Raw genomic sequence first — 26,313 nt, 5'->3', positions numbered from 1 at the left:
TCGATTACATTCCTGTACGAGAGAAAATTGTGGAAAGTTACGATTCAAGGTGGCCTAACCCCGATAGTCACGTCTTCGAAAAATTTCAAAAACGCTATCATTTTGACGTAACTAATGGAAAATTGAGATGGATGAAACATGAAAGTCATTTTCCACTGCGATGAACCATGTACCGTGGCATCATTGCCTACACCGGTTCGCGTCAGCGATGTATGTGTGTGTAAGCCGTGTAGACGCTGGTAAACGCTGGTAGATTCGCGGCCGGCTCATCAGTGCGAGAACAGAGCTGCCACCGAACGGTTCACGGCTTCACCTTTGCAAGATTTGTCAGCGAATTATTGGTAAGATTCGTTTATATCATCATCGAAACGCATTGCTAAGCACCGGGCACACATCATCGTCGCTTATATACTACACGCAAAGGCATTCATGGTTCAAACTCAGCAATTACATTCGACGAAAATATTGCGCGTCTCGTGCAATACGAGGCGACGGTTTCCTCGAGACTCGCGCAACAAACGACAGATGGCAATCGATTGCCCGTGCGCAAAATTTTGAACGTCGCAGATCGTGTATTTGCCACACCGCTGAAATAGTTTCCAAATTTTTTGGTAGTTTCGAATTCTTTCGCGTCAAAATTACGCCAAGGTCAAAAAATAGAAGTTTACAATCTTATCTTCGCTCGGTTATAGATTCGCTTGAAACAGATAACGTTGGAACGATCGATAACTTTCCAATTTACTATTATTTAATCCGTAGTATATTGATCCTAGATTTTTGCTGAGTCATGTGTATACTAGGGTGGACCTTATTTTTCGACCATCTGATTTTTTTTATGCGACCCCCTAGATCTGTTCCAGATCAAAAAAAAATAAGTTCTGCAGAAGAAGAACTCAATTGGACAACAGGAAAGGGTGTCGCAATCGGTTTGAAGTTTGAAAATTTCAGTAATTTCCCTTTAATTTTACATGCAACTCAAATTTTATGTTTTAATGATAAGAGTTACTGTTATAACATAAAAATATCATCTTTTGGTTGTATAATAAGAAATTTTACTTGAAAGTTTCAACAATATTGTCAATATTTTGGTTTATTACATTACGGAGTATAGCTATGAGCGCACCAAACGGTCGCCAACAGGCCCGAATATTCAACTTTTTAAAAAATTTCAAAATAGTTGGCCTGAAATTAATAAAAATAATTACATCCCGGGAACGCACGACGATTACGTTCTGAAACATATTAATGATATACAAAAAAAATCGAAATTTTTAAAAATTACACAAAAATGAGTCACCCAAGAGATGACTACAAAGAACTTTTAGAATTAGCAATAATTTTTCTTGGGGGGATTCCTTTGGGTGGCATTTCATTCAAAATGCCTGGCGCATTTCACCATGCGAGGTGGATGGCTAAAATAATATACACTTTAAAAATATTTATTTTTCGAAACGAATTTCCTCTCAACCAGGAAGAGTATAGTAGCATTAGAGATACATGTGTATTTCTAATTAACATTTATATTGAGCCGTGGATTTTGACCCCAATAGCTGCTATGGCGCCACGTGTAGATCTAGAATTCATCAAAAATATAATTCATTACAAAAATGTTAACGAAGAAATAAGCGATGTGGCATTAAAAAAAATTGTGAACCATTTATGGTACTTGTCACCGGAGAATGCGGCGCTATCGTTTTTTGATAAAAAAGTTTCAATAGAAACAAAAAGATCGATGGTGCAAGCACTACAAAATGTAAACAATAATAATAATTATAAGAGATACATGACAACGACTATAGAAATTAAAAATCTTGCGAATTTGGAAATACAACATTTCGTATCATCTGAATCAAATAATTTTTTCAAACGGTTCAATATAAATTCAGATTTTCTTTTAATTGATCCAGCACTATGGGAAACTAATAATAATTATATCGAAGCGATAGGTATTATAACAAAATTAGAAGTTGTGAATGACGTTGCAGAAAGAGCAGTAAAATTAATGAAAGATTATAATTTAACGTTATGCAAAAACGAAGAAGAAAAACAATTCATATTACAAATTGTAACCGATTATAGGGAAAAATACCCAAAAATTGATAAAACAACATTAAGTACAGATTTTTAAAAATTATTTATACTCTTATTATAATTAGGCCTATAAACAAAATATTCAATTATAAGTATTTAACTGTCTTTTTCCACTTTTCCTTATATTAATGTGAGATCAAATTTTATATTTAAAAAATAAATATTAAAAATTTTGCTTAAACAAATTCATTAAACAATTTAATTTTTGCTTTGATATAATAAGAATATTACATTAAAATAGTGTTTAATGACCAGTGGGATTGAAAAAATGTGTACTTTTTCATTTTTCGCAAAATTAAAATTTTTTGCATAAACAAACTCGTTGCGACACGTCTTCCCTTTGTCCGATCGACTTGAAATTTGGAGGGAATTAGTTTTTTACCGAGTAGAACAGATTGCAAGGGTCGCATCAAATGAATTAAAAAAAAAAATTTTGCACAAGAGCAACTAAGGTCCACCCTAGTGTATACCGCCAAGGAATGTCGTCATATTAGGAGATGTCGATTATGATGAAACTTGACATACAGTTAGAGGTAGAACAAAATGCTAAATACAAAAATTGCGTATATTTTTGTAATAGATGAAATGACATACACGAAATTTTTAAACATTAGTAAACGCCGCTAACTTACACGGTTTCTCTTTTTGTTAGTATGCCCTGAGTACTGAATATTTTTTCGTTGTAGTTCTTGTTTTGTTTTTTGATATTTTTTCGTTATATTTCTTGTTTCTTTTAAATATTTTTTCGTTATATTTCTCGCGAGTAGTCGAAGTAGTTGCGTAGTAAAAGTTATATGTACCACAGTGTTTGCACTGACAGTTTCAGGAACACCGTCGTGCAGATACTGCGTACTTCGCGACGAAGACATGCATTTTATAAAATTGGTGCTGCCGATGGGCTTTACTCAAGTTATCCGAACTTTCGCAGGCACGTAATCCGATAAGTTTGAGAGCTGCCCCTCCCTCCATTCCGTGATCCTCTTACAGTGAGAACAAAATAACGGTAGATTTTTGTGTGGAGGATGAAATTTTATGCGGGCTTGATCGTTGCATGGGTAGAATTGGAGGGATCTTATTATTACTAACCCTTTGCACTCGAAGCCATTTTAACTCTAAAACGAAACATTTCTTCCGACCTAGAATATTTTCCTTCTATATATTCTTTTTCACGTTGTACTTACGAAAATCGTGCAATTTACTCGTAGAGTATTGAAATTGAGACTGCTTTTAGTAAAAACTAGGAAACATACTAAATCGCGTTACAATTAAAACCGAGACGGCGCACTGGGATTAATGTTCCGCCATTGCATTTCTATTGTAACAATAGATTCTATGCACATCAATCGATTTCAGTTGCAGCAACAGCCATGAGCGGAAACGAGAACTACAAGGAGGCAAAATCCATTTACGATTTCACCGCGAAGTCTATCAAAGGAGAGGAGGTTCCTCTATCCAAGTAAGAAGCCAACTAATCTTCGTTAAAAAGAAGTGACTAATGAAAGGTGTATTAATAATAATGTATTCGCAGCTACAAAGATCACGTATGCCTGATCGTGAATGTGGCGTCGAAGTGTGGCTTAACAGCGACGAACTACAAACAATTGAACGAGTTATACGACGAGTACGCCGAGTCGAAAGGTAAAGCGAAGAAAAATGTCTATCTGAACAGTGAATTAGAAAGCAAAACACAGATCATTGAATCGATGCGTTCGCAGGTTTACGAATTCTGGCCTTCCCTTGCAACCAGTTTAATGGACAAGAGCCAGGAGGCAGCGACGAAATATGCAGCTTTGCCGACCGACAAAAGGTATTTCAATATTCTCGATAATGCACCTCGCTATTTTCGTGCACGTAGTCTAATAATTCTAGCCGCTGGACTCGTAACGCTATCAGCGGCAAGGACTATTTATGTAAAGAGTATAGGGATCGATTTATGTTTTCCAAACATTTTACAAAGAAAAATTGTAACAACGCCTACGAGTAGGAAGTTTAAACTGTAATCGTTTGAAACGAGAACGTACGAGTTATCGGCTGCTCTTTCTAGGTGAAGTTTGACCTATTCGAAAAGATCGACGTGAACGGCGATGACGCACATCCGCTATGGAAATATCTGAAGAAGGAGCAGGGAGGAACCTTGGGCAGCTTTATCAAGTGGAACTTCACCAAGTTCATCGTGAACAAGGAAGGCAAAGTGACGGAGAGGCACGGGCCCAACGTGGACCCGAGCAAATTGAAAAGCCATCTCGAGAAATACTTCTAATTCCGCATTCTCTCTACATGTTATAATCTAAGTTTGCGTCGATTCCACACTTACTTCGAACACACGTGACGAACACGTAAATTATTTGCTCTCGTCTCACACCTACACACTGCAGACTTTAGATACGTATCTTGAATCTTACGAATCTTTCTTCCTGTTTTTATTATCGAGCACAAGTGTATATCGTGCGACCTGTTTGATGTAGACTATGCTAACAGAATATGAACTCATTGTATGAATATAATAGACTATTAGACGTCTTGCAACGTGTACATGTGAATAAAAGTTGCAGCACCTGCAATTTGTAAAATCATTGCGTTTAATCGTTTACTATTGTGCCGAGCTTTTCAGAGACTAGTTTTCTTCGTTCGCGGAGACAATTTAGGTATTTTTTTATAGTCACCTCGCCCCAATGAAATCAATGACGAGCCTCGCCTCGTTCAGAGAAGATTCGCGCTACTTTTGGACGGGGTTTCGTACTAACGACTGGAGGTTCGGTCTCGAGGGCGTTGAAGGGATCGTCGGACAATTAAATTGAGTCGCCTGAAAGGCACTAATGACGCTGGAAATAGACCCGGTCACGAACGAAACGTAAACGGTGGTGACATACCGTCAAAGTATGTACGCGCGGCACTCGACGCGCTGACCATAACCGAGAACAATGAACGGCGCGTCGAGGAAACTTATCAGCGGTATAAACATATCCCGTTCCTTTTCCTTGACGGATGATCGTCGACGCAATATCCGGAACGTAGGTGAATCACCCCTTCCGCAGACGAATTCCTCCGGTGGCCGCAGCCTCGCCACACATCTGGTCACCTGTTGGCTCTCGGAACAATTTAAACGAGGATGCAACAGTATTCTATAGCGATTCGTCCCCCCCACCCCCTAGGCAGCAAATTCTTTTCAGCAAAAGGTTAACACGTTGACTGCCGAACAATCTCCCAAAAAATCCCACAACATCACAATAGTACAGTCATTGTAATAAAAAGTGCAAAGTTAAAATTTATCGCAGGAATTACTTCTTGAAATCTTTTAGATCGTGCAAATCCCAGTGAAGTTTCGTCTCGAGCAATTGTATTAGGAATTACTTCTTGAAATCTTTTAGATCGTGCAAATCCCAGTGAAGTTCGTCTCGAGCAATTGTATTGTGAACGAAATTAATTCTTGAAGATAGAACTGTGTCACCCACATATGACCGACGTGGCAATCAACGTGTTAATAGCGCCCTTTTCTTTGAACTTTTTGATCAACCTTATCGAGGCGGAGAAGCCAATGGAACTTTAATTACGTTATTGATGGTCGCTTAATGGTACCGGTACCTTGTATAAGTTACGTATAAACCTGGTAAACTACCACTGGTAATTAGTCCGCGGGTTTTATGCAATCCTAGCAATGTTCACATTAAAATATCTGCTAAACTAACCATTTTTCGACATGCATGAGTTAATACTTCTTGTTTATAGAGAATAGAAAACTGCGGTGCATGAAAACGTGTACAGTCCCATTTAAAAAATCAAAGTTGACCTTCAAATCTCCTAAACGCCTTCAATCATAATGAAGTCATGTACGCCACATCATGTCCCGCTCGATATCATGTAACATCTGTAGAAATAATATTTGAGTTATCGAGTTTTAGTTATTGGAATTGATCGAGTTAGATGCCTCGTCCTGTCTACGTAATATGGTAGTAAATGTACAATAAGTGTGAAAAACATTGCTGTGAAAGATTGCACAGTTACTGCCGCAGAAGATGCATCCACGTACACTCTATTCTTCTACAGTAGCACTGTAGAAGTCGACTGTACTTTAAATGCCGGCAATTTCAATATGAATTGGGAGCAATGAGAAGATCAGCGAGTCCAGACAAAGTGCATTTAAAAAACTGGTAAACTGACTGCGGTCCCGAGCATCAGCGTCCTGTTAAAACCGTCCTCTTTCCGATCCCTAAGGGTTGCCAGCCGCAAAGCGAAGCGCGGAAAAGATAATGAATTCGAGATAAAGGTAGAAACGATGGAGGGTCGCGAATATTAATTTCGACATCCGATAATGCATTCGAGGAGCTTCTTCAGAGCGGGCGGGTCAACGATTGACCTTTTCCGCGAGGGTTGCATCCATCTTCGTCCCAGTTGGTTCGGCTCGGGAAAGTTTCCCTGGCTCGGCGAAGTTTTCCGGGACTTTGGCCCGATTGGAAAAATATCGGAGCGTGACCCAGTAGTAGAGCTCGGAGGCGGTTCTCCGTTGGTCTGAGACGAGTTCAATCCACGGTTCTCCAGCAGAAAAATGGGTCGATGTGTCCCGGGCTACGCGATGATATAATTACAGGGCATCCGCGCCGAGTCCCGTGTGCCGCGAGCGGGTCAAGGATGAACGACGAACAGTCGACACGTTGCGTCGCGTCGCGCGAAATACTTTTCTTTCGTCGTTCGCGGTATAGTCCCGTTTGAAATTTATATTTCGAAGAAAGTAGGCGACTACGCTCGTAACCCGAGCAACGGGATGCAAGTGGGAGAGGATGCAGAGAGGCTGGAGGGGCGAAGACCAACGATTCGCCGTGGCGCGTGTCCTTCCTGAATTTCAATCCTGAGCCGCTTTACGTCACCGTTAAACTGGGTCGCGTCCTCTATTGCAGGAGTACCCCCCGCCTCTGTGTGTGTGTGTCTCGGAATCCAATGCTCCGAATGCGATACGTGTGCACGCAGCAAGATGCAATTCGAAAAGTAGTACCATAGAGTTATCCCCCGCATCCTTGTTCGATATACGGGGCTACCAGCTATGCAATCTTTTCGTTGAGGACGGTACTTTCGAGGTATCTTGTTTAGCACCGACACACATCGCCTTGGATCGATTCCAAATCGGATGGTGCTTCATGGCTGCCCTTAACTTGGGGGATGGGTAGACCACCGGTTCTTTTTGCGACGAAATTTATTTGCCTCTTCGGGCCATTAAGAACTTATTAAGGTTAAGAGCGCGAAGTAGACGAACGACTTCACGGAACTCGATAAAATTAATACCGAGGGTAGTTGGAAGTTCGCGGTAATTACCGCAATTGGTCAAATGAAGATCTAAGATGGTGTGTACGAAACAAATTTAGGTTCCAGCATTCGCAATAAAACAGGGAAGGAGGTGATTTTTCGCAATAGTTTGAACCGCTCGAGTTTGATTCAGAGAGTCTATAAAATTTTTTTAATTAATCACAATTTCCATGTATTCCAGATAAAATGGATACTAGATAGCAAAAGCGTAGGATTTAATGTGCTGGTTGCTTGGGTCTGAGGAAAGTTACTTTTACCGAGCCAAGAAAGGGTTGGGGTAGCAAGAGTCAACCTCGGCGACTAAGGGTTAAGTTTGCCTTCCACGAAAGTGAAACTTCAGGCTAAACAATCTCGTTCTACAGTTTCGAATTACGCTCGTACGAGAAACACACCTTGTTCTCCACGGTTACTAGCACACCGGCGCTGTATATAAATATATAATATGTGTATACACGTATTATATATAGTATATACGGTGCGTGGTTAGTGTACAAAACGAAGCCGAGAGATACTAACGCTATAATTAGTCGTCCTTGCTTGCCGACTGATCCGAGGCTCGCCTCCATTCATAGATCCGCCGCTTTTCCAACGCGCCGACGCGACGCTCTGTCTTCCACATGACCGTTTACAAATCGAAAATTCAACACCGTGAATTTTTTCAATGCATCTTTAAATTCCCCGTTGCAATGGAGACGATCCAAATCAAATATTCAACCAGCACATTTTTTACATTAATTTTCAACCTCCTTGTAGCAGAAGAAATGACTGAAATCAAATATTCAACCCCGTACATTTTTGCATTCATCTTTCAGTTCTCTATAGTAAGAAAAACCACCGAAATCGAATATTCAACCTTGTATATTTTTTACATCAATTTGAACCTGCCTACAGAAGTGGATCCAAATCAATTATTCAAGCCCACATGTTTTTAACATTTATTTTTAACCTCCTAGCAGCAACAGAGATGATAGAAATCAAATATTCAACCAGCACATTTTTTACATTAATTTTCAACCTCCTTGTAGCAGAAGAAATGACTGAAATCAAATATTCAACCCCGTACATTTTTGCATTCATATTTCAGTTCTCTATAGTAAGAAAAACCACCGAAATCGAATATTCAACCTTGTATATTTTTTACATCAATTTGAACCTGCCTACAGAAGTGGATCCAAATCAATTATTCAAACCCACATATTTTTAACATTTATTTGTAACCTCCCAGCAGCAACAGAGATGATAGAACTCAAATATTCATCTATGTATATTCTTTATGTTAATTTTTATCCTTCCTACAACTCTCAGCAGGAACAGAGAAGGGTTCAAATCAAATATTTAAACCTGTGTATTTTTTACATTAATTTTAATCCTTCCTACAGCTACAGAAATGGATCCAAATTAAATATTTAAACCTGTGTATTTTCTACATTAATTTTAATCCTTCCTACAGCTACAGAAATGGATCCAAATTAAATATTCAAACCCGCATATTTTTTATACTCATATTTAACTTGCCAACAGCAAAAGAAATAATCCAAATTGAATGTTTAAACGTGTATACTTGTCAGATTCATTTTTAGCCTGCCTGTAACAAAGGAGATGCTTTCATCGGCGACTGTCACTTGAAGTTGCGATTGTAACCGGAGTACTCAAGAAGATGGGTTCGAGCAATTCTCTTTTACTTCGATCTTTACAATGCAACAATGTCGAGGAGACCGCGGGCCTTGGAAATGCAAAGAAGGTACAGTATTAACATTTCGCATTTATTTTTACGAGAGAGAATATTGAAATTGTCGTGGCTTGCGACAACTGGAAAATTGGAGAATCATAGAAAGAACCCGTATGCGGCTACATTATCTCGTCTCCCGCCTTGGTTACGTTCCAAAGTAAAGGATGACGAATACCTATACGGGCAGATAACGAAAGTTTCACAGAAGATAACAGGATACCGTGGTACACACCTGTCCAGATATTCTAATGTTCGCTCGCAAAGAATGCACAACTTCCTGAAGTCACTCGATGATGCTTTCAGCGTTACTCTCTCGGCTCGGCAACGGTAACTAACGATTACAGGAACTGGGACTGAAAGCTCCCTGGAGTAAGATACGACCCTAAAATACTCGAGCTTTATACACCGGGTGGGCCGATAACTTTCAATAACCAAGCGATACACAGCGGATTCTTACACGAAATATAAACTTTCTACGTCTGTTGGGACAAACTGCAGTAGCAAAGTAAATAAATAAACATCTATACAGGGTGATTTACGCAATTGTAACAAGCTATATCTGTGTTTCGGTTGAAGTTACGAAAAGATGAATGGCTTCTAAAGAGCTACAAGATGGTGTCCATCGTTTCTCCCTAGCGGGAGGCCTAGCGGTCATATGAAGGTCATTCGACATTTTTTTAAACGGATACCTACGTTCTTTCTACACACATCGATACATGAGAAAGTATTAGGAGCACACGGCCGAAAAATTGACAGTTAACAAGACATTTTGAAAAATGAAAACAATTAAAGTAAATGTTCAAACTCTTTTCCATTACGTTCTAAACACTTTGAGCATCTGGTCACTCACCAGATGAATTTGACAGGTACAAAATTTAATTTGCGGAAAGGTGAATTTTGTCTGTGTGAGGATTAATTTGCAAAGATTGTATTTTGGTCAGAACGGAGTTAACGTCAGAACGATAGTAAACGACGAACCAACGAAAATACATCGGATACCGGACTCTAACAACAACGAGGCGCAATCTAATGGCGCACAAAGTGGTTAGAATAGTTCGACTGCGGGAACCCAGCCTCGGCTGGATATCGTGCCTTCGGCGGAAGGTTTCCAGCCACCGCGCCGGCACGGCGTGTAGATGCAATTACGCAATATCCAGCGAAAATACACGCCGATGTAAAATGTCAGTGGAACGGCCGGAGAACCGTGTTTCAAGGATGCTTCGTCTCAAAGGCTCCTGGAGCTGATGGGAGCCCGTGAGACGGAGGTTCCCCCGACGATGCCTACCGTTAACCGCATTATCGACATTATATCGAGCACCGTCGTCGTTCGACCGAGCCGTGGATGCTTTTACCGTCACGCAGGCCTGCACCGCGTGCAAGCCTCCCCTGCACTCGTGAAATTTCCGGACGCTTTTCAAAGATTCGACCGCCTCTTGTCCTCCGACACAAAGGATGAAATGGCAGCCTGGAGATAAGACCTTCGGCTGCGCTCCGGGGCCAGATACATACTCTAGGTCCTCGAGTTCAGGACCAAAATTTGAATGCTTTAGAACATAGTCAGGCTCTTGGTTATATGTTTAGATAACTTGCTGATTACTGTGGTTTTTTATGCAAAATATTGTGCACCGATTGCATAACACCTCCAGCAGGGTTGGATGAAATCGTTACTAGTTATTATGTTGAACAAATAGATGATCTCATAAATGCAACTCATAAATTCAATATCAAACATAACGCATTTCCTTTCTGAAGTGTTCTTATAAAATTATTTTTCTCGTTAACGGAGACGTCCCGAACGACAGGTTATTTATCTAGGGTTACGATAAAATGTACGCAGCTTTGGTCCCTAGACCAGTAATGCCTCTCTGCAAGCTTGGGTCTGGGAACCAGCGATCGATCGATTCCCCCCTCGCTTTCTCGAAGTGACTGTCTCGTGCAGTGCTATCTCAATTGCATCGCGGGCTTGTGTCACGAGGTCTCTTCTGTGAACTCAAAAAATAGCTTCGGTGAAAACTATCAATATTACAGGAGTCAGATCATAGACAACGCACGGCATCGTAGTGCAACTTCTCCTCCATAAGGTCTCGCGACTGAAAACACTGCGAGCACTTCGGGAGCAGTGGAAGCTGTTTCCTCTCGACGCTGATTGGTCCCCAGCCGCGCGAGGTGGTGGGGACGGTGACGCGACGCTACGGAGGGAAACAGTTGTAAGCCCGCCCAGATGCTGAAGTCCAGGGTCACCAGACGATGAGTATTCCCCTCTACCAGTGTCCCGATTCTCCTCTAGTCACTCTCTGCACGAGGAGAATACGTCACATTATGCCTACTACCGCATCGGTGTCACATATTCTCCTCGCGCAGAGTCGTCAGAGGGAGGCTGATGGTAGGGAGGGAAGCGCAAAGACTGTTTCTGGCAACTCTGCTGGAGGATCGCGGGTAAATCGTCGCTCGTCAACCGTGCAGACGAATTACGTGATCCACCGTCGGGAACAGATTCCAATTTCCGATACACGTCTCCTGGACAGGTGCGTGGAAGCGGTCGCCGTGACGACGGCCGAGATACGACACGATTTTGATCGGCGATAGCGCTGGCTGACAGTGAGTCAATCCGCGGCAACCTCGTGTCCCGATGAACGGCGCATGTAGGCAGACGATAGTCGCGAGAGCACGGTCACGCCGATTCGTACAATTCGCTCGTTTAATTCGCTTTAATCGCGACGTCACGTCCCCTTCCTTCCTCTTCGGCTACACGTCCGGATGCGAGCTTAACTCGCCAGCTGGCAACGGGGGCAGGAGGGGCGACGACACCACCGTTCGACAGAGAGAAAAAGAGAGCGAGAGAGAGAGAGAGAGAGAGAGGCTTTTTCGTACCCAGCTCTTAAGACACGGATAGCCGATAGACACATCGGGCCGCCTATCAATGCTGTTCAACCCCCGCCGACCGGAATTAATACAGCGAAAGTGACCTCCGGGATGAATTCGCTTTCCAGACAGCCAATATCCTTCCTCGCCTACGCAGATTCCCACCAATATGCCGGGGGAATTTTCCTAGGACGATCCTGTCTCATACAGGACAGCTTCGTGTCGCTTTTCGTGAAACGGTGCAGATTGCACCGGAAAGAGAGACGAGGATGATCAATTACTACAGCTTCTATTGTTTCTTTTCAGTCCGTGAGCTACTGGATATCTTCCGCTCTGCTGGTTCATGGAGAGTTCTTTTAAAAATGTACAACTCAGTGAACGAACATCTTTGGTATAGTCCTGGCGCGAGCCACAAGTGACCTAGAGTTGGCTGAACGAGTGGAAGGTGTATACAGTAAGGAGCAAAACTGAACACGCATACGACATTTTAACAAAAATAATGTTTTATTCAATGTTTGCACGTAGAATACAAAAGAAACAAAATACTTGGTATTATCTACAATCTTTTGGCTTTTCAAAACAAACTGAACATTTGTGATATTATTATTATTTCGCTTCATACAATTTTCTTTCGTGTAGTCGGTTTTGCACCGCAACTAATTTTGAGTAAACATTTCAGATTATCGTACACTTAATATTTCGTCCATGAACCTTTAACCTTGGTAATTGCCTGAATACGTTTAGGCATACTTAATACTACATTTTCGCAATATTCTGGTGTAATAGAATACCACTGTTCCTGCACTCTTTGCCACAAATCAGTTATCGTTGTTGGGGGAGCACTATATTTATTCTGTAACTTCATTTTTAAGTATGCCCAGACATTTTCAATCGGGTTTATGTCTGGACTTTGAGCAGGCCATTCCATGGTTTGAAATGGTTGAGTTTGCAGCCAATTCTTTACGCTCTTCGCACAATGCCCAGGAGCGTTGTTATGTTGGAATACGACATCACACTCTGGCACCGGCATATTTTCAATTGTTTCCAGTAAATTTTTTTCTAAGATATCCTTATACGTATACTGGTTCACCGTACCTTCTATTCGATGTAGTGAACCTACACCGTACGCCGTAATTCACCCCCACACCATAAGTGAACCACCACCAAATTTTAATGTTTGCTTCACATGACGCTGTAAAAGAGGTTCGCCTTGCTTCTTCCAACACCAAGAACGTCCATCCGATGAAATTCGATTGATTTTAGATTCGTCGGAAAAAATTACTTTTTTCCATTGCTCTATATTCCAGGTTAAATATTTTCTTGCAAAACTCAGACGGGCCTTGACATTCTATTTTGATAGAGCAGGTTTTTTTTTTCTTCTCAATTGCTGTAAAATTGGCTTCTTTTAATGCCCTTCGAGCCGTCCACCTACTAATTTTCTGTCCAACATCGCTTTCGAATAACTTTGCAGCCATTGATGCCGTCGTTGTAATTTCTGAAGTAATGTATCTCGTCAATCTTCTCTTCTTCTGACAAGATAATAATTTTGGACGGCCTCCAAAAGATGCAGGGACTTTACTACAGTATTTTTTTCCGTATCTTACGTACAAGTCCCTGACTGACGACAAATTTTCTAGCAATTACTCACGTTGATAAACCCAATTTTAATTGGAAAATGATATTATTCTTCATATCTTTAGATAATGGCTTCATGATGTTATATTGATGCGTGTTGACGCATGAACAACGATAAACTAATAACTACTGCACTCCTGGTCGTGGCATTGACCGTGATGGACTACCAAGTTGTTTACAAAATCTGTGTTCACAGTTTCTAATCCCGAGAATCTTAGTGCGGTGCAAAACCGACTACACGAAAAAAAATTGTATGAAGCGAAATAATAATAATATCACAAATGTTCAGTTTGTTTTGAAAAGCCAAAAGATTGTAGATAATACCAAGTATTTTGTTTCTTTTGTATTCCACATACAAATATTGAATAAAAAATTATTTTTCTTAAAATGTCGTATGTGAGTGTGTTCAATTTTGCTCCTTACTGTAGGTATACAAAATGGATTTTTCTAGCGATGTAATTGGAGACTCCCCTGCAATCGCCGAGCGAGTCCGGATTTTCAATCAGCAATATATTATATAAACCTGTATAGAAGTTAATCAAGTGAGATTTTACTGGAAAATGCTCTTATCGGGGTTTTCAATCGGCAACGTGTTATGAAAATGTATAGAAGTTAATCGGGTGCAGTTTTACTGAAAAATAAACCTGCTCGGTCTTACACCAAGGTCTTCAATTACAACTCGGTTACGCTTCGCTGTTCGAAGCACGATTCGCTACAGGTCGTTCCAGAGATGCAGCGAGAGATCGGGCTAGATTCCGTCGAAGCGAACGTTCGCAGCGGCCGGCAATCCGGGAACATGACGGAACAATACTTTCACGGTGATTCGTTCCGAAGTGTAAGTTATGGTTCAAGCGAAAGGTCAACGAGACTCGATTCACCGGATCAACTCCCTTTGAACCGCCCCACCGGCCGCATACGCGAGCGAATCTGAAGCGTGTGGCTCGACCTTTCGCGAGAATCTATGCACTTACGTTATGATACGTGCAACGAGAACCGAACGCAGAACTGCGGGGGCTCCGGTTTCACGGAAGTCTGGAAAGCCGCGCGTGCTCGAAAGAAAGCTGGAGCGGAAGAATCGTTCCGGGGCTCGCGTGTGCCGCGCCGCGCCGCGATATGAAAAATTAAAGGGATATTCAAAGGGAACGTCTAAAGCCCGGCGCGTGGGTGATAAAATAAACATCGTCGTCGAGTTCGAAAGCGGAAAATACTTTCCCTTCGGCGGACGTGTACCGCAGGTACCATATATCGCGTCGTGAACACGCTTGCACCCGATTCAAATTCATCGACGACATATTGCGTCCGCCTCGCTTCCGAGACCGAGCAGCATGTGCACCTGATATCCGATATCACCGGGATAAACACGAGCCGTGATCTTGTACAACACGTGACGCGCTCTGCAAACGGAATTCAAAATATATCGATCGATCGAACACGCTAGCTTGTTCTAGCCCCGATACGCTAATTCAGCGATTTTGAGTGTGGAGCCAGCAATAGGCTGAATTTTAGCATTTTCAATCTGCTTTTAATCCGTCAATTGGGGATGTATTCTGAGAAATAACGTCCCTCAACGAGGTAATACAATTAAATCAGAGAATGGACTGCTTAGGTCGATTTAAATTGTATAAACATACAGGTTTAACGTTAGAAATGCTGACTTAATTTTAATAGATGATTCAGTTCATTTTTGCAGACCCTTGAATCATGAAAAGGGACTCGGTTGACAATAATTAACAATTTTCATTAAGTTCGATCATTCGTATCATGGCCGACTTAATTTCAATATACAAATGCAAAAGATTCATTGTAATTTTAACGTATTTTTTTAATGAAGTATGTGAGTCGGTCTACAGAATGGAAAATGGTAGGATTAAAAGTATCCCACCTTTTTAATGCATAAATATGCAGATGCTATTTACACCACCTCGAAATATTACAGCACGGCTATTCACATTAACTCCCACGTGTTTTGAAATTTTCCAAGAATAAAATTACTGAGCAACACGGTCCATTCGTATTTTTTAGAATTCGGTGCTTCAAAGAGTTCGATGATTGTAGGAGTGAGTGACAGACCGTTCTCTAGGGATCCCCTAATTTTAGATCACCCTGTAGAGGACAGAGAGTTGCCGCAAAGATCGGCTTACTTTGTCCCCGAAGGCGAGGGCTAGATTCAATTAGATTTACCGGGGGAAGTAAAGACACGTTAATGAAATAATCGTAGGAGACAAGAAACCGGAATGCTCAACCTCGTTGAATTCCATTCTGCCTCGCCACTTTTTTTTTTCTCATACAGCTCTTTCCCAGCCCACATCCGGATATCGTTATACGTATCGTTGAGGAGAGGAGAGTGAAGATTCTGCCTCCAGCTCGCACACCGCGCCGCGCCGCTTCGAACTACGATCCTTCACGGGCCTACAACACAACTATGTCTCTCTCTTTCTCTCTCTTTCTCTCTCTCTCTCGGCCTCCTCCTCCCCCGCGTTTGCCCCTCTATGTGTCGGATAGAGATGACTTCGGTCTCCTTTTTCGATAAAAGCTCACCCCTTGCCACCGACTTCCGGTACACTCATCACTAGAAACATCCATTAGCGGAGCGGGTCGCCGCTCGTGTTCGACGGGAAACACGAATTTAAATTCGTTCGACTGGAGAACACGGCCGGCGACGCCGCGAAAAAATGGAGCACGTTTCAAATCTTTATGTAGGTACGGTGCTCATACTCTGTCGCCGATGTATACTATTCCGCGACTCGCTTTCGTTACGCCTGCTTCTTTCGAGACTTTGAATAATTTGGTGGGCAAGAATTTTTCAGTTCGAGTTGGAGATAGCGAGCATCACTTTCTTCGACTGCAATGGAATTATGTTTTATTTGATAGATAGATGGATAAAGAAATTTCTATACGACAGATTAATCGTGTTTCTGAGAATTGAATCGACCCGTTCATTCTTTAGTACTACTTTTTTGATCTAGTCAAACCCTCATCTTGTTAAAGGCGATCTTATACCGTGGAAAAATGTAAAAACTTTGTGGCTAATATTTGTTCTCCTTTTCTCAACAATATGCAGTAGCCGTTCTATTACTCGATTGTCGGGTAGGTATGCAAAAGGATGTATCGACACTTTACTTACCGGCAATTTTCTGGCAGTCTTAAAATCAAAGATCAACTATTGGGAATTTCTCGATAATTGCTTAAAAGCGACAGCACTTTCATTAATGATTCAACCAACTTTTAGAATTAACATAGTGTAGAAATTTATTCTGAAATTCTCGTTGAAAAGAAAATTAGATCGCATCTTTTATGTACAGCTCAATTAAAGATCCTATTAATAGACTTCCGCTAGGTAAATTGTTAACATTTATTCTGCATTTTATACGTCGTTAGATGAAAATCTATGCCTGCAACGATGCATTTATTAATATGAATGAAATAAATAGGGTGCATAAGAAACGGATTAAACTCAAGAGAACTTTCTTTTATATGCTCGTGCTTTGGAAAATCCTGTTAGGTCCTCGCGTTTTTGAACGCGCTGTATTTTCTCCCAGCAGACGCCGGCAATATGACGCGGAACACGACATCGAAAAGGTCGAATAAAAATATATCGCGGTGCTGATTTTTTCGAGATACCGCGTAGGCGTATTACCGATAAATATTATTTCCGGCGCGATAAATCGCGTAATGGATAGGTTTATCTTATCGTCGGAGCCGAATTAAAGGCGCCACGAATTTCACGTGCCTCGGTAGGACTCGTGCGCGTTACATATGCTTTTTTCCCCCAAATCTCCGTTCATTCGATAATTCCGCTGGCTATTAATCGACAAGTTGGAAAACGGCGTGGATCGCCGCTAAAAGGGCCCATTGTCCTCGGAAACAGGTTACAACTGGACGGACACTAGAGGGGAAATAAAAAAGAAACTAGGGGGGACTCGCGAGCGACAGACACGAAAAGAACGGCACTCGAGCTTGTGCGAACGGTGGCCGGATGTCCGCGGATCATTTGACCGGAAACTGAAAGTTCGCGCATCGGCGTAATCGAGTCGGCTGGCCGCACGTTAATCATGCTGCAATCGGCCGCATCCTACGTACCGAACGCGAATGCCCCACCGATAATGCTACGGTCGCATAAAATGCACCTAAAATGTCTGGGGAAGGCGTCCGCGCGTTCGCTAAAATTTATTTTTCCAGGGACAAGATAAAACGGCAGAATAAATTCTGTTATTCCCAATAAAAATTCCATTTAAAAAAAAAACGATACAACGTGTATACGACAAACTGCGAGTTTCTATTCAAAATAAAAATTTTATGCGTCAATCGTGAGAAATAGCAAATATATTAACCCTTTGCACTCGAAGCTATTTTACCTCCAAAAGGAAACATATCTTCCGACCTAGAATATTTCCCTTCTATATATTTGTTTTCATGTTATACATTAGAAAATGATGCAATTTACTCGTACAATACTGATTTGTTTAGTAATTTATTGAATACAAATAAATTTAATAATGCAAAACATATTTTGAGTAATGATACAGCAATTTTTAGTGGTGCCTTACAGTCACCATTCGAGTGCTAAGGGTTAAAGGTTCTCTTTTAGTAACAGTAACTTCTTTTTGTGGACAATTTTTATTTTCCATAAAGATCCGCAGTTCTCTAATAATTGAACCCTCTGCGGGTTTTTTAAAATACATACATATTTACAATTAACAATACAATTAATAACACAAATTAACAATACATACTGATCTTTTCTATTATACATAATTAAAATACATTTTTGCATCTTCAGAAGTTAGATGCGCAACCTTAAGATCGTCGAAATATCAACATTCGTCCTCAAAGGGTTAAACTTGCTGCTAGAAGATTAGAATATACATGGAACGCTTTTTACTCCGGAACAAAATGGACTCTTTCCATCTGAAGATTAATGGTTCCTTTTTTTTAGCACTTTTAGTGCCACGGCAATGCCCATAAAACTCGCACAAAATCAACTTACTTAATAATACACGACTCAAAAGGACAAAGTTTACCGTAACGATACTTTTTGTAATATTCCCACTTGTAGATTTGAATAAAATTTTACTTAATAGATTGCAGTAAAAATTGATTTACAAGTATGGAAAAAAAATTATGCCGGTGATATATGACGGCACCCAACGGGTTGTCTTAAGATTTGATCTTTAAAATCTCTTGAACGGTCTTTTTACGTTTCTGTAATAGCTAGACCAGGCGAGTTCTCAATGAAGAAAGAAGCGGTTTTTTTCTTCACAAAAATCGTATGGAGTCCACTGTGCGCCAGTGCTCATCGTTCTCGGAATACGACGCCGCGCGTGTACTCTCGTTTTATTTCTTACGAGGAAACCTCGTGCGAGATAAGAAGAGAAAACCGGGATGAAGCGAGAGATTGAAAGAAGTCTCCGGAATCAATGAAATAAAACCGAGGGACGAGCCGCGAGCGCTCGTCTGTATACCTCCCTCTCTCTCTCTCTCTCTCTCTCTCTCTTTCAATTTCTCTTTCTCTTGGCTTCCGCGTGTGTCTAATATAACCGATCTCGGCCGCGGCTCGCATCAAGTATTAATATTTGATCGTTTCCCAGGAAGCTTATTCTATTTTCAGCCGGGCATTTTCTAATTTCACCGCGCTCTTCTGGCTAGACGCACGCCATTGCTCGGTTATTATTCCATTGTCGGCGGCGGCACGTGTCGGAAAGTGGGAAAGCAGTTGAAACTCCGAAAAAGAATTGAAATTTATCGGGCACCGTAATCCCGACTCTTTACAGAACGTTGAAAACAGCGGATCAGACGGAACTCCGGAAAAAGGGGTTTAAATTTATCGGACGGCGTAATCTCTGCTTTTTATAGAATATTGAAAACAGGAAATCGGTTGAAACGCTTGGGAAAAAAGAGTTCGAGTTTATTCAGCAGACGAAATTTCTTACAGAACTTAAAAGGTGCATGGAGTTGCATTCAGTCTCAGTTTTCTTAATTGAATTACATCAAAGTTGTGAAATTCAGCAGTTATTTGGACCTTTCGAGCAAGGCGGGAGAATTAGGAGGAGCGACAAAAAGTTGCTCGATGTTGCTTCAGTGTGGATATAGCCTAAGGTAGCTCGAGTCCTGCGAGTGCTACCGATCAAGGAGGGAAGAATGAAAGGCGTTCAATCTTTCTCGAGAAGAACCGTCATGGTTCCTCGTCCTTCGTTCCGCTAAGTCGGAAACGGCTCGCGGAGGATCGAACGGGGAAAAGAAGCAGATCGAGAGACTTCGTTGGCAACAGAACCGGAAGGATAGTTAGCGTATTAGCAGAGGCTGCTTCCGTTGTAATCGGGATTTCCATTTATACTTCGTTGAGGAGCGTCGGACCGTGTAAATCGTCGGGACGAACACCGTTAGCGGGTGCATTGTCAGTGACCGGTTGCTGACTATTGGAGGTGGCTATCGGTGCTGGCAGAAGAAACGCGAAAGGGTATTCTCGACGAGTTTCAGACGGACCCTGGGGCGACCCGAGCCCATCAAATCAGGATTTCTAAAGGGGATAGGCATTTTGTTGGTACATTGAAAGCAAGCTTCCATGTTCCTTTTTCGCAGTAACCATTCGACCCATCAAGCTAAAATTTAGCATGCTTTCGCTGGTAAGAATGACACGTATCTTAGCCCAAGACTTTTTTCAAATTTTATTGGCAGCCTGATTGATAGCATCGTGTACATTGGAGGTAAGAGTTTAAAAAGGCCACACATTGATTGGGCTGTATAATGTTTTCTAATTGCTATTTCAAAATTTCCTGCGATTAAAACGCACTTCCAGTATGATACTAGATGCACCAAAAATTTGAAGTTGATAGCTGCAGTAATTTCTTTGAAAAAGATGCATGAAGCTCATTCGTTTGACGCCTAGACATCAAAGTACCAGCAATTAACACAGTCACGACCACCGTCACAGATACGTGACGCCCATGATCTTATAGTTCACTTAAATATAGACAAATTAATATTACAGTGTTTTCTCGATATACACGGGTCTACCCAGGGACATATATCGGTTATGTTACACTCCTCAACGACCGAGTTCTCTCGAGCTTCATGGCCCCTCACGGGGCATACCCCGCGGCAGTGATAATTCTGGGACTTTTATCGGTAAGATATTTGGGACATATATCGAGAAAAGATTGTTCACGCTTTGTTGTCTGAAGTCATAATTAGATTTCATGCATTTAGGACAAAAATGGATTGGTCAAAAACTTGGAAGACATTGGAAGAATTGAACGATGTTATATGATTTTCACAGTGCTTTACCAAATAGTTTCAATATTTTATGCAGGATGTACGTTGCGCAGGAAACATTTCAACGAAGCAACGGAGCGACGCTGGTCGCGAACGTGTTAAAGTGTCAAGCAGACGGTCGCAGCCTTTCAGAATTAAATGAGACACTTAAAGGATTCAACGATAATCCCAACAGGGACTATTACAATTTCGAGTTGGAAGTTCCCCGGTAAAGCGTTGAAATAATGAGAACGGGCGGATAAGGCAGAGCCGCGTTCAGGAAAGAAGGTCTCGGAGAGCGAATCCTCGGATAGAATTCGGCGGAAACGACCGGAGGAATTAGCGGTCTGGCTGACCGTAGAATTTCGTGGAACGGGGTATAGTCCGCTCGGTTAGATCCGTTTCCTGATTACCCGCGGGGCCGGTCTCAGGGCGATTCGCGAGCGGAGAGAACGGGGGTGGAGAAGCGAGAGAGAAAGAGAGAGAGAGGAGAGAGCTCGCGTTCCGTCGGTGTCGTTTTACAAAACGATACGCACACCTACTTTTACTGGAATACGTCATAACGCGGTTGCCGGGCTACGTGCCGCCACCGCGTAGCGATTTATCAGCCGGTATAAATAAACGGCCGGAGCGGTTCGAGCCAATTCATGAATGACTACTGCCCCTGCCGCGCTCTGTCCTACGCGCAGATCCTCCCGTTTTCGCCAGCCAACGCAAAGCAGACTGGAAACCTGTTCTTCGTGACCGAAATGCAATTTTTCATGTCTCATCTCTTGAACAAATTTTTGTACGCATCTATCAGTAACCCTTCAAAGCTTCAAACTCTGAAATATTAACCATTTGAGATAATTATACGTGCAATGTAGACTGCAGATTTTTATACAACTTAAACATTTCATTCATCGCAGGAGCTACATACGCATTTATTTCTCTTGCCAATCATTTTCATGAAGTGGAAGTATTACAATAAAATTTTCAAGTTCCTTGAATATTTTCAGTTTGGTATTTCAGCTAGTCATTTTTGTCAGAAATGGGTAAACGTTGCACTCCAGAGACTGCAGATCTCTATGCGAATATAAGATATTTGGATCAATTGCAACACGTACAAGACATTTACCCTTCATGAAGTGGAAGTATTGCAGTAAAATTTTCAAGTTCCTTAAATATTTTCAGTTTGGTATTTCATCTAGCCATTTTTGTCAGAAATGCGTAAACGTTGCACTCCAGAGACTGCAGATCTCCATGCGAATATAAGATATTTGAATCAATTGCAGCACGTAGAAGACATTTACCTTTCTCTTCAAATTTTCCGTTTTTAATTCCACCCGCTCATTTTCGTTATAAGCGCATAAAGGTTGCACTCCACAGACTGGGGATCTCGATGTAAAATAAAACAAATTTGCATCAATTGGAGGCGATAGAAGCCAGACAGACGTTTCACTCTTCCTTTAAATTTTCTGGTGTTTTAAATTCCGCCTACTCGCTTTTGGCGTAAATGCATAAAGTTTGCATTCTATTCTTGAAATTCAATGAAAAATGTGTTCAGTTGCTGACATACAATTTACGTTGACAAACAAGGCCAGTCAAGATAGAGTTACACATATTTTAATTCGTGCTGATTAAAATCGTAGGGGCACATTCGCGGGGAATTATTCGATAAATTTTCATTTTTATAAAATGATATGAGGTTGTCTCTTACTGCTTCGCAATTTTTAATACTAAAAAGCTGTTCAACTAATGCAACAAGCCTGGCGAAAATGGTATGAGTTATAAAGAAGATATCGTTCATGTGAGAAGGCTGATGATAGCAAAATTAGCGTACGCAACGTTAGCGAAATTCGATTGGCCGAGTCACGATTACTTGAATGATGGTCAAGCAGCTTTTTCCTGAGTACTCGAACAGTTCCGGTTGGAACAGTACGAAAACATGATAAGGCTAACCGAATACGTTCGTTTCGTATCGTTCGCAAATCACAGTGGATTAACATTATCGTCGCAGCCAGTAGAAGCCTTATATTATTGCTTCCCACATCGTGCGTGTAATTATATGCGCACTGATAAACAATAAAATACATTCCGAGTTCCCACGCGAGGATATCGTTGTATGGAAGCTTGTTTTCGTGACCTAGGTCTTGTGAAAAAGCGAGATCCATAAGCTGCGATAGTAAAGACAATGATAAAATAGCAAATCCATTGCGACAATAGATTATTAGAATTTACGTTCGTTAATCCGTCTATTCGATCGAATATTTAACCCCACTCAAATTCTAATTAACCTGAACGATATACGACAGATAATATAAAAAAATTATTTAGCTTTGTGGATCGGTGGTGAATACAGGTAGTACAGAAAATTGATCAGATGAAAATGGCATTACGTCTCCTGTAATCAATTATTGTTGAAAAATAGAAAGTAGTCCATTACTCTTTCTCACTCTTTGATCGGTAGTGTTTAATGGGAAGCAAATTGTTTTTATGTCTCAGGAAGTGGCCCTAAAGAGGTTAACCTGTTAGACGGTAAATGTACACTACCACTCAAAAGTATCACCGAACATCTACACGTTAGTGGCTATAGAAAATTCTAATAGATTCCTTTAATCGCTTGCTATTGTACATTATGTTACAATTATTACGCTATCAGCGAACAGTATAAGCAACGTTTTAGACCTGTTAGACAGCTTTTCCCAGAAAAAAGTCTAATCGCCCAACTTTAAACACACATAACTTTTGAACCAATTAATTCCTCGCCTTAAAACTTCGATTTTTGGCATTTCCTCGTCAAGATGTACAGGATTATAAAGTAAAAAGTTAAAAATTTCTGGGTTGCCAAAGTGAAGTTAAGCCCATTTTACTAGTTTGTTCCCATCATAACGATGCATTGGACAAACTATATGATACATGTGAATGGTACACGGTCAAATAAAAATAAGTCGATCCCTTTCAAGTATCAAAATCGTGCGTAATATTTGATACGTCGATTAGGGTAAGGGACTCAGTTACTCGGGGGTAACAATCTTATACTTATTTTTAAAGCATAATGAATCTTTAAAAAAGAGATGTATAACACTTATATTAATTAATTTTAACGAACAAAAATTTTATATCTCTTTTCTGCCTTAAAAATAAGTACAATTAATACAAGCACAGTGATTGGTACCCCCGCAGTAACTGGGTCGCTTACCCTATTCGTAGAAATCAGAAATGCATCGGGCTTCGCGCGGACATTGTCGCCGCGATTTTTGGAACGGCCTGTACGCGAGTCAACGCGTGAAACAGAACACTTCCGGCCGACGAAATACGTTTCGCATACGGCGTCAGCTGCACACGAGCCGACACGTCCCGGTTTTCGGTCGCACGATAGGTAGGTAATGTCAATATCAATGGGAGACGCGCAGCCGTTTTTAGGTTAGGTGTGCGCACGTGCGAGGGCCGCGACAGCACACGTTTATTATTCGTCTTCACGCACACGACGTCGTGTTCGCGAAACGCACGCGGCCACCGCGCCAGAGACAGGTGTGTTCTGTTTACGAGATGATCGCGAAACACGGTAGGAGGAAACGAGACACGAACCGGAAGTCGAGGAAACAACGGGTGGTTGAATGGCGGGTTACGCACCTGATCCCGAAGCTCTCCTTCCAGAACTCGGCCGCGTCCGCCTTGGTGATGCGAAACTTGTGCCCGGCGAACACACCGTTCGGGAAGATCGCCTTCAGCTCGGAAAGCATGTGACTGAAGACCAAGCTCAGTTTGGTCAGGTTGCGTCGGTAGTGCGACGTCTCGTCGAACATCTTCTCCTTGCCCTCTTTGAACAACTTGATCGCCTGTTTACACTTTCGCATCAGGTTGTTGATGAAGACGCAGAAGTGGTCGTTGCTGTGCAACATCTGCATCCTGTCCTCGTACTTGCTATAAATCAGCCGTAGCCGCTGATACGTGTCGGGCAGGATGTCTAGGATGAACGGGGGGGAGTTTTTCAGGTTCATACGCTGGTGTTGACACAGTTTCACCACCTTGTCCATTAGCTTCCAGGTCTTATCCAGCATTCGCTTGTCAGTCGAGAGTTTCGACACTGTCATCGGGTCAGCGAAACGACCGTGAAGCTTCTGGAATATCGAGCCTATGTGCACCGCTCTGGTACGACTGCTGTGTCCTCCTGACGACATCTTGACGTGAGCGTGCATATCCCTCCGACACACCGGGAACTCCTCCGACGGTGGTGCGGTGCTCACCTTCGGACGCGAGAGAGTCCCCGCGCGCACTCTTTTACTTTTGCCCCACACTCACACCTTCGCGGAGAGAAAGAGAGAGAGAGAGAGAGAAAAAGAGAGAAGAACCACCAACAAACAAGCCCTCGCTTAGGTTAGCCTGGCCTGCACTCCCGCGATACGATATACCGCATTTCCTCTCTCAGCGAGACGCGTTCACTATCTCGACGACCTTCTCACCAAGCCCCGACCACCGGACGTACCATAATGTTACGCGATACCGCATCCTAGTCCAGCTACACACCGTACTGACAACAGCGGACAGCCACAACGAATCGACACTGACACACGGGCCAAGCGTGCCCGTGCTTCGTTCCTTCTGGTTACGCGCATGACCGCGTGACGCTTCGCGACGCTGCCGTCGCCCGCCAAATTCAAATCGCCTCGAACTCGCCGTACAATACGACATCTACAGTAAGCAGCAAAACTGAGTCCACACTATTTGAAGCAACATAACTTTTTTCAAATTAGATCGAATGACTTGAATGTTATTGAGATGTTAGAAGGATTAGTTTATTAGACGAGGTGTAAACAATTTTTTAGAAAAATTTGAATTGGTCGGAATCGCAATAGAAATAGTAAAAGAAAATTTAAAGAATGTGTTTGATTCACTCGAATAAATTATATCCCTGCTGAAAATTTCACCGATATTGGTTAATTCGTTTACGAGTTATAAACGCTTAAAAGTGGGAACATTTCCATTTTTCACGATTTTCGACTTAAAATCGCACTTTTAAGCGTTTATAACTCGTAAACGAATTAACCAATATCGATGAAATTTTCAGCATGGATATAATTTATTCGAGCGAATCAAACACATTCTTTAAATTTTCAATACAGGCTCAGATAACAAAGCTGAAAAAACCAACTTTTACTATTTCTTTTGCGATTCCGACCAATTCAAATTTTTTTCAAATATTTTATACACCTCGTCTAATAAACTAATCCTTCGAACTTCTCAATAACATTCAAGTCATTCGATCTAATTTGAAAAAAGTTATGTTGCTTCAAATAGTGTGGACTCAGTTTTGCTGCTTACCGTATATTCTCATTTTTTTTGTCACAAATTTTCACCCGACGTAACAAACATTTACTTCCCCGAAAAAGTAAGTGATGGGCTAATTAATTAAATAGTTTCATTGGTGAAACTGCTGAAATGTATTGGTTAGCCAATTAAGCGTGTCG

At 41.6% G+C, this 26,313-nt stretch overlaps 2 protein-coding genes across 4 annotated transcripts in view; one reads left to right on the top strand and one right to left on the bottom strand.

The window, feature by feature from the left end:
• Cbl (E3 ubiquitin-protein ligase CBL) overlaps positions 1-25,427 on the bottom strand; it is a 37,799-nt gene extending 12,372 nt beyond the window's left edge. For both annotated transcript variants that reach the window (XM_076803030.1, XM_076803031.1), the window contains exon 1: positions 24,479-25,427. In XM_076803030.1, coding sequence (XP_076659145.1) covers positions 24,479-25,044 — 566 coding nt within the window. In that variant the 5' untranslated portion in view covers positions 25,045-25,427. The remainder of the gene's footprint in view (positions 1-24,478) is intronic.
• Gtpx1 (glutathione peroxidase-like 1) lies at positions 221-4,664 on the top strand. 2 transcript variants are annotated; one of them, XM_076803042.1, is made up of 6 exons: positions 226-341; positions 2,912-3,019; positions 3,445-3,547; positions 3,620-3,729; positions 3,807-3,898; positions 4,136-4,664. In XM_076803042.1, the coding sequence occupies exons 2-6, from the start codon at positions 2,959-2,961 to the stop codon at positions 4,349-4,351; spliced, it is 582 nt and encodes a 193-aa protein (XP_076659157.1). In that variant the 5' UTR covers positions 226-341; positions 2,912-2,958; the 3' UTR covers positions 4,352-4,664. The 2 variants fall into 2 exon arrangements, with proteins under 2 accessions (XP_076659158.1, XP_076659157.1); XM_076803043.1 differs by lacking the exon at positions 2,912-3,019 and having other exon boundaries at positions 221-341.
• Positions 25,428-26,313: the final 886 nt, after the last annotated feature.

This window comes from Halictus rubicundus, chromosome 17 (genome assembly GCF_050948215.1).
Source record: "Halictus rubicundus isolate RS-2024b chromosome 17, iyHalRubi1_principal, whole genome shotgun sequence".
Classification (NCBI taxonomy): domain Eukaryota; kingdom Metazoa; phylum Arthropoda; class Insecta; order Hymenoptera; family Halictidae; genus Halictus; species Halictus rubicundus.
Note: the sequence above shows the minus strand (reverse complement) of the source record. Positions and strands in the feature narration are given on the sequence as shown.